The sequence below is a fragment of the Rhinolophus sinicus genome, chromosome 15, assembly GCF_057876585.1.
Source record: "Rhinolophus sinicus isolate RSI-liver-muscle chromosome 15, RSI-T2T, whole genome shotgun sequence".
NCBI classification, from domain to species: domain Eukaryota; kingdom Metazoa; phylum Chordata; class Mammalia; order Chiroptera; family Rhinolophidae; genus Rhinolophus; species Rhinolophus sinicus.
Window position 1 is genome coordinate 20,894,757 of NC_142515.1, and position 9,528 is coordinate 20,904,284.

The following is a 9,528-nucleotide window of genomic DNA, read 5'->3' on the forward strand; positions in this document are numbered from 1 at the left end:
CAATGTGATCAGTGCTATACTTGAGGCAGATGTTGGGTCCTATGGAAACAGAGAACAGTGACTCTTCTGCTTGATCATTGAATCTGAGGGTGGGGAGGAGCTTAGAACAGAGATGCTGATGATGATGAGGTTAAGATGGTGTTTGAGATGGGTCTTGACGGATGCATAGTTGTTTACTATGTGGAGAAAGACAGAAAAAGCCTTCCTGGCATAGAAAACAACATGTTCAAAGGTATGGAGGCAGGAGTAAGCAAGGTGTTGCTGGACATGAGTCTAGCAAGGATGATGGGGGCAGATCTAGGAGGGCCCTGAAAGACATGTGCAAGATTTGGGGCTTTATCCTTTGGGGATGGGTAGCTATGGCAGGTGTTTATGCTGGAGATGGAAGTATGCAGATGTATGTTTCAGAATCATACATCTGGTATGTGGATGATGGTAAAGAAGGGAAAAGTCTCTTTGAAGGCAGGGAGACCAGTTAGGAGTCTACTGACAAATCCAACAGAGGATGGGAGGCAGTAGCACTGGCAATAGAGGAGGGAAAGACAGAATCACGTGATGCTTAAAGACAATCAACAACAAGATGAAGTTTTAAGGGATGAAGGAGGGGCAGAGGCGAAGAGGAACTCTGTTTTCTGGCCAAGAACCTGAGAATTCAGAAGGATGGTAATGCAACGAATCATGGCGGGGGGAGGAGTGGTACGGGAGCTGGAAATCTGGGCAGAAAGGCAGCCAGTTCCATTCCACACGTTTGAGAGAAATAAACCTAAAACCTTTACTCATTTTGAAACTGTAATATTGATTTTCATAAAGCCAAAAGTTTAATAGAACCACAAATTAGGAGTTCTTGGGTGTGGAGAAAGGGAGTATTAAAAAGAAAAAAAAAAATAGCACTAGACAGAAAACTCCAGGAAACCCACAAAGAAGGAGAGTCGTGTATCACAAAGGTGACACTGGCAAGCCCCAGGCTGTCTGTTAAAGGAGTCCTCTACAAAAGCAAGTTCAACACACATCAAAAAGGTACCACCTACTTGCTGTCCTGGTCCAATGACAGTCCAGATCCTTGCTCGACTAGTTTGGTTAGGTTCACTATTTCCTCTTTCAGGGCAAGAATCGTCTCCTTCGCCTTCTGCTCTTTATCATAGGCTGAGTCCACCATCTTCCAGGCCTTTTCAATTTCCTAGGTGGGCCACAGGACGTCAGTGAGAAAAACCAAACTAGGTTCCAGATGTGAGACAAACGGAGTAAACTGAGAATAATAAAACGACTGCAGTATAGTAGTCTCTTATGGGGAGAGAAGAGTATATATTATACGTTATGCATTAAATTTATACTGACTTACTGAATTGTTCAACATGAGCCAGTCAATACTGAACAGCAATTTTTAGGAGGGGTATTGGAAAAGTGTCTTTCTTCTTGAGTAGATGAGAGTAGCTACAAAGCTCACAGACTGCAAGGGCTGCTATAACTAGGAGGCTGTTTCAAATAAAAATGTTAAGATAGGTTTACAAAATTAAAAATGACAGCTTCTGTGCTTTTCGAGTCCAGATATTTTATTTTTTTTCAAATAAGGTTTATCCCATAAGGAATAATCTTGGATCCAATCCCTAAATTGGAAGATCTTCATAGATTCCAAATAAAAAGTATATTTTCCCAAGTGAACACCTGGATGGCAATGTGAGCTTTACAGCAATTCATAGCAAAGTGGTCCGTGCTGTCACCTAATTGTCCACAACAGCCTTGGTACTTCCCATTCCCAGAAACTCAAGCCCAGGCCTTCTCATCAAATGCTTACAGGGGAAAAATGAAAGCCATGGCAGGGAATGGAAACAATGACTCATGCAGCTTTGGCTTCCTTACTATTACGAAACACAATGTCCACCAAAAACACTTGCAAGTGAACTCCAGCCATTCAAATAAATGAACAAAGCACAGTAAATATTGTTACAGCCTTGAGTTTTACCCTGCCACTTAATTTTCTTCCAGCATTTCATCCAGTGGAACGTGAGTCCCCTATACAGGTAAGAACCTATTAGCATAAGGAGAAAATATTCCACTTTCGTGTTGACAAGCAATAAAATGAGTGGTAGAGAGTATTTAATTAAATAAATCCATGGAATTACAATAGAGATGACTCTTGGGTCACTACAACACATAATTTAGCAATTCAAAACAAAATGTCAGTTTATGAGATAGGCTTTTCTGTAGCAACCATATGTACTATTTTCAGCAAAACAAATGAGGAATATTTAAATGAAAATGTGACGATATGAAGACTTGTCCAAATTTACATCATCGATTAGATTTTAATCAATTCATGACTTCCATCTCCAGTTTTTAAATTTAGAGTAAAAAGTAGGTTTTTAATCTCTCGTCATAAAATGAATTAGAGCCTTCTTAAGTTGGTTTTTCAGCAAAGAAAAAGACAATAGTGAGAAAAGAACACCTCAAAAAAAAAAGTCGTTTCTAACAAAACGTCGTATTTTACACAGGTCTTGGAAATTCTTTTGAATTGGCTGATGTTTAACTGGATGATATCAAGGCAATTATCTTAAAACTTTGTGAATGATTTCTCATCACTGGGCTTTTTTAATTATAAATTAAAACGTCTTAACCTCTGATCTCCCTGAAATCAACATGGAACATTTATGTTTTATCTTCAAAATAATGCAACACACTTGAGGATGGAAAAGTAAAGTGTAAGACAAAGTCATACTTCCCCAATTACTCCCCCCACCCCCGGTCCCCTCCCCTCCCAGAATCCCTGTTCTCCCATCACGAGGAACTGGGGGGATCAAGGAAGAAGCAAAGGGATGCTAAGAAGCAATATAATGAAAATGATATTTCTGAGAATTCCTAAGACAATCTCTCCTAAAACAGTAGAAAAAGTAGAAACAGGAAAATATCCTTAACAAACTATCATCATGAGATATTTAATTACTATTCATCTTGTATCAAACAAGTCATACTGAGATTCCTAATATTGCACTTACTTATCTCTAATTTTTTTTGTTGTTGTTGTTAACCCAGCATTTCCTAGAAACCAAGCCAGCAAGTAATGTTCTACATTGTTTCCTGAATAGTGAAATTTACCCAGGCTAATTATTTTCTTTAACAATGAACATTATTCCCTAGGCTTAATGAATATATAAATCACGTAAATTTTTACTTAATAACTCGTTTACTACCAGCCAAGAGCTGCCAATATAATGAACAGATAATGTTTTAAATATAGGATGTATTTATGGCAGCTCTCCTTTGGTCCCACTTCTAAATCACTGACCTTCTTCAGGGATGCAATGGTGGTCTGATCATCCTGAGAGAGTTTCAGGGCAGTGGCAACCTTCGCGGAATTAACCACAATCTCTGCATTGAGCTCTCTGCATTTGGCCATCAGACGCTTTTCATTGTCATAAGACTTTTTCATGACAGCATGAAGCTTCTCATATTCAATCCTAAATCTCTCCAGACTTCTGTCTCCTGAAAGTTCATTGAGAACCTCCAGAAAATCCTTTTCGATTTCTTCAAATGCAGTTTCTTCCAGCACCTGTTTTTCCCCCTTTTCCTGGACAGAAGAGCAGGGATGGGAATGAGTATTACCACATTTACACCATTACTATTCAGGAGTTACTGTTAATATCCATGAATAAAGGACCTTCACATAAGCAAAACAAAAGGCACTGACAAGTACAAAATTTAAGACTGTATGATGGCAAGGGAACAACTATATGATGTTCATGCCCTGATGCATACATACCATGTAAAGTATTTCCTACCACATGGTGTTGTTACAGATGAGATTAAATGGCATCATTCATGTTGGACACTTAGCCACGTACCTGGCAGAAAGTAGGTATTCAATAAATTTTAATAGCTTTTCTTATTATTCCAAGCCCTGATTCCTTTTCATTTCATTCTATTTCTTACTGCCCCAAAACTGCAGGGGGAACCCATGGCAGGTTGAGGTCAGACTTAGGGACATCTTGGTAGAAATACCGTGAAATAACACATATTCACAATGAAGCCCATGTGAAATATGGACTAGTCTCCTAAAAGATATTCCATCAGTTTTATCCCTTAAGAAAATTAGGCCAGGTCATCTCCACAAGTATACTGAAATGTCCCCTGTGGAAGGCTCATGGCTTTTTCCACATTTGCTTTCCATGATTAGCTGGACAACAAACCATTTAAAAATATAAGCCCAGGCATGCAAATGTAATTCAGGCAAGTCTGGCTATGCCTTACATAAGAACCCAGGAGTTAGTTATATGGGAATTCTGATTTCCCTGGTGCATGGGTAGAATTGTGTTCCCCAGAAAGTTATGTTGAAGCTCTAACCCCCAGTACTCATGAATGGGACCCTATTTCAAAGTAGAGGCATTGCGTATATAATTAGTTAAGCTGAGGTCATACTGCAGTAGGGTGGGTCCTAATTCAATATTACCAGTGTCCTTACAAAAAGGGGGGTATAGAATTATAACTATATGTGGCAATGGCTGTTAACTAAACTTGCTGTGGTAACCATTTTGCAGTATATACGTATATCAAATCATTATATTGTACACCTGAAACTAATACAATGTTACATGTCAATTATATTTCAATAAAAAGCAATGGAGGGGATTTGGACACAGAGAGACACACACATGGGAAAACACCATGTGAAGACGGAGGCAGAGATCAGGCTGATGTAGCTGCAAGCCAAGGAAAGCTAAAGACTGCTAGCTACCAGCACAAGCTAGGAAGACACAAGGAAGGGTTTTACTCAGAGTCTCAAAGGGAGCATGACCCTGCCAACAACTTGATCTCAGACCTCTCACGTCCAGAACTATGAGACAATAAATGTCTGTTGTTTTAAGCCACTCAGTATGTGGTACTATATTCTGGCTGCCCTAGCAAACTAATACACCTACTGCTTGTCAGATACAGCACAATAACAAAAAAAGAATGTGTATGGTTAATATATTTGTTTATTCAGCAAATATTTATTGAACATCTGCTATATGTAAGTTGGAATGATGGTGCCTGTAGGAGATACCAAGGTAAGGAATAAACAACCCTCCCACAGGAAATTTATACATTAATAGTTGATGAGGTGTGTTTTCAGAACATGGAAGTACACACAGAATTTTATTTCTGCCATAAAATGGATTCAAAGTTCTACAAGGACCTATATGAAGACAGAATTACTCCCAGCAGCAAGAATTAAGGCAAATTTTATAAAGGAAATGGGTATTGAGCAGGCCTAGAAGAGAGAGTGGAATTTTCACAGGTGGATACGGAGAGAAAGGATATTCCTGGCAAATGGCAAAGCATGAGCAAAGGTTCAGGGCCAAGCAAGCGTCCAGGATTTGAGACTGGTTAAGAAGCTCAGGTTGGCTAAACTGTAAGAAGCATGACAGGAAGGAGAAGACTAGACACGGAGTTATGGACAGACTGTGGAGGAGCTGAATGGCATTCTAAGGAATAAGGAGTGAATTATTTTCTAGGCCACAAGAAACCACTCAAGACTTTTGAGCAAAGACCTGCTAAGGTTTGAAAGATCTCATTTATGTTTGCAACATAATGCTTTGATAGTCTACACTAAAAAGGGCGTTGGCATCAAAGCTCTATTGCTAATCAAAGAAATCAATTGAAATGATCTTTAATCCTAATAATAAAGCAAAATTCAAATTCACCCCACAGATTTTGGGCAAGTAGTCTAGTTTCCCTTCTGCTTTGACAAGACTGTCTTGCTCAATATGGAGAAAGTCTACCTACTTTTGATTTTCAAAAATATTTGTACTATTGATTAAATTTCTAAAGATGACATGTAAGCAAAATAGAGTCCTCATCTTAAAATAGATCTATAACATTTTGTGTAACAATATTAGTGCTAATGTTAAACTTAACAGAAGTTTTCTTCCTAACTAAAAACAGATTATTGCAAAGATCACAATATAGCAATTCCACAAAGGAGGAAAAATCATATTAAGGAAATATGGAGCTGCTGTTGCTGTGTGTTTTCCCCTTGCTGATGCTAAACATGAGCACACAGAAAAATATATGACAGCAATGTTCTCGGTTCCATCCCTGTAAATGGTATTAATGTCAACATTTGATCACCAGCCTAATGATTTGTTGGCAGACTAGGTTTTCCCTGTACACCTGGCACTTAGCACAGGAATGGAAAAATATCAAAGAAAGAAAAGTTTTAAAGAAACTTTTATGAACGTAAGAGATTTTGTTCATATTGCTATTTAAAAATATACTGCTATTAAAAGCAAATCAAAACTAATCTCTTAGCTGTGACCAATAGCCAGCTGGTATTTATACTGTTACGGCATATAATGGTATCGACTTCAGAAGCATGAACTAATCAGAAAGGAACTGTGATGCTCCTTCATTCAACACTTACCTATTGAGTGTTTACTATCTGCCAGGCACAGTTCTAGGTGCTGGAAATACCAATTAGTGGGGAGAAGGCAAAGAGAGCAGTAGTGAAAAATGAGCCCAGAGTGGAAATGAAGACTTATGAAAGCAAGAGTGAGACAAAGTAGGCTGAGATCGAGTGAGAAGAAAAATGGAAGGAATAGGGGACATAACGAAAGGGAAGGGAGACTAAGAAATAATTATTTCACAGTATTGGTATCTGGGGCTTACGTCTGAAAAATGAAGAAGAATGAAAGAAACCCAAATTACTAGTGAAAGAGAATAGGAGGACAGATGCAAAAGCAAATAATAGGGAGGAAAGGAAAACTAGAAGGAACAGAAGGAGGAAAGGGGAAGAAAGATGTGAATGAGTGTGGGTGCTGGCTATAAGTATTGTGGCCCCAGCAGCATGGATGTACAAGAGACGTGAGAGTGACGGCACCCAGGGAGTGAGGAAGACAGAGGGCATGAAAGGGACTGTGTGATCAGGAGAGGGAGCTATTGACCAGAGGAAGCTGGAGTTTAGAAGGGGAGACCAGATCTGGAGGAGATGGAATGATACGGGGATGTGAACGGTATAGAGGAGACAAGAGAAGCGATAGGGGTGGAACAGGGGCGGGGGCATGATGCTGATGACAGGAGCTGGGACCAGGGCTGGCCTTATGGGTGTGTGACCTATGCAGTGTCACGGGGCCCCTTGCTCACACAGGCCCCATCCCCCAATCAGTTTGGTACTCTGCTGTCTCATCTTGAAATTCTTAATAATTTTTAACCAGGGGCTCTCAATTTTCATTTTTCATTGTGCCCCACAAATTATCACAAAAGCTGATTCTGAATGGGACTGACCATGTGATGGGTGAGATGGGGGAGAGCTCTGGTGGGGCCATGAATGATTTGGGTAGGGCCATGGTGGATGGGGATTATGAATAGCAAGTGATGACAGGGACCCAATGTCGAAGTTATAAATGAGGGTGCTAAGGGACAGACAGGGGGTCTTCAAAAAAATGAAGAAATGAGCCCTCATCAGTGAGACTGAAGATGGTGTGCACTACAACATGGGGGAGTGAATGGAGGCTACAAGAATTTAACACAGCGGTCAATGATAACACAGGGTAGTGGTGATTGGCTGAAGAAGAGCTTAATGAAGATGCATCACAACAGGTAATCAGTTGATAGGGAATCATGCTGTGATGGGTGGACAAGAGTCAGTGAATAGGGGTGACAGTGATGCCTATGAAGCCTTCTTGTACGTCCCCCCACCCCACCCCCCAGTCAGTGAGACATCAATATGTCTGTGCATCTCTGTGGTATCACCTCATGTCTCATAATCTAAGGATGGGTGCCTGTCATGAAATTTACTACCCGGTTTAGCACAGTGCCAATTTCAATTTAATCTCCGGGGTAAGGGGTATCCACCCAACTAAAGGAAAGACAGGAGGTAATGGGACCAGAGGCAACTGGGACTGGGGAACGGGTTGAGGCTGCGGGTGGGGATAAGACGTGATGGGGAGACTATTGGAATCAGTGGATAAGTCCATACAATAGGGAGGGGTCAAGCGGGAAGCGGCAGAGAGGGGGGGCTGACTCCTGACCTCAGCCATCCTGACGTTCTCTGGGGGTGGCCTCAGAGGCTGCTCTGGAGATCGCAGAAACTGGGCCCGAGTCTGAGGAAGGGGCTTTGCACTGCCCGCAGCGTCTAAAACCGCACCACCTTATTTCTATTCCCCGCCGGGGGCGAAACTCGGCGCTCAGCGCGTCCTCCTGTCGCCTGGCAACCGCCACGCCCTCTAGAGGTTGTTCGAAGAGTCTGGGAGGAGTCACAAGGTGTGCGCAGAAGTCAGAAACACCAAAGAGAAAGGAGACAGCGAATGGGAAGAGACCACTGAGAAAGAGGGAGCTGGCAAAGGAGAGCCGAAGACTAACGCTTACAAGGAAATATGGATCGGACGATTCTGGAGGAGGGAAGGACCAGCAGCCACACTCCGCCCTCTGTGGCAAAGCGGTTAGGTCACGGGAACAAGAAATAATCTCAATTCGAGTCAATTACATCCCTTATGAAGCAGTTACTGTGTGCAAGACACCTGACTTCAAAGGGTTTTGTTACTAGTGGTGAGAAAAACAGGATGTAGAGCTCAAGGCACCCTGGGAAAACGTATTTGGGGCCACATCATGAAAAACTGCCTAGCATCTGGGGCTCCTCTCTCAAGACCCTTTCTTCTCCTTCTCTCTCCTCCTCCTCCCCCTTCACCACCATACCCTTTAGATTTCAGGTACAGTGAGTGAGAGTAATTAAACTCCTTGGTTCATAAAACATGCAAGGCCCCTCTCGTTTTATTTTCCCTCCTTTATCCCCGTCTCTACTCCCATTCCTCATCCTGAGTGCCATTGGCATTCGTGTTTCTGTGCTTGGATATGTATTTCTGAAAAACGTATACCATTTTTGTTAGTGCCTGTTTAAATGTTTACTAATGGTATTAGACTTTACGCATTATCTTATTTTCTACTTTTTTCACTCAACATTCTTTTTCAGGCTCTCTCTCTGTTTCAGTTGGTGTTGTAATCCCAGTTCATTGCATCTGACTGCTCCCTACTAGCCTTTGTTGGACATCCACACGTGTTACTTCCATGCCCCAAGGTGATGGATACCAAGGCTGCCTCCGCCTCTCCAGCACCACAGTCAGCGCAGTGGTCATCATCCCTGTCCATGGTCCTCTGTGGACTCTGTGCAGATTCCTCCCAAATACATGCCTAGGAGTGAGATTGCTCAAGTCACAGGGGATGCGTGGGGCATTGCATTCGGTTATGCAACGAGTCCTGCACAAAGACACCCAGCCAGGGAGCCAGTGGGGACAGAAAAACAGTCCCTACTCTTCCTCATGTCATGTGTCCAGTTACTGGAGGAAAATAGCTCCTTTTTTTCCCACAAAAGCTCTGTTCATTATTAAAGGGTTTGGTTCCTAGTGGTAAGAGGTGAAGGCTGTGACTATCCAGAGGTTATATCGTTTACAAATTCATCTGCCCAGTGGCAGACTCTATTTTCCAATGGCACGAAGGTGCCTAGTAGTGTGGTGGAAGCTCTGGGTACTTACCTTCACCAAGTACTGCTAGATTCATCAAGTA

At 41.7% G+C, this 9,528-nt stretch overlaps 1 protein-coding gene across 1 annotated transcript in view; it reads right to left on the reverse strand.

Annotated features, from left to right (window-relative positions):
• The window catches only part of CFAP58 (cilia and flagella associated protein 58), an 89,238-nt gene extending 81,075 nt beyond the window's left edge, over nt 1-8,163 (reverse strand). Inside the window, exons 1-3 of the mRNA XM_019725132.3 lie at nt 8,001-8,163; nt 3,281-3,562; nt 1,029-1,177 (exon numbers count right to left, since the gene is read on the reverse strand). Of these exons, the coding sequence (XP_019580691.3) occupies nt 1,029-1,177; nt 3,281-3,562; nt 8,001-8,009 (440 nt within the window). The 5' untranslated portion in view covers nt 8,010-8,163. The remainder of the gene's footprint in view (nt 1-1,028; nt 1,178-3,280; nt 3,563-8,000) is intronic.
• Between the last annotated feature and the right edge of the window lie 1,365 nt (nt 8,164-9,528).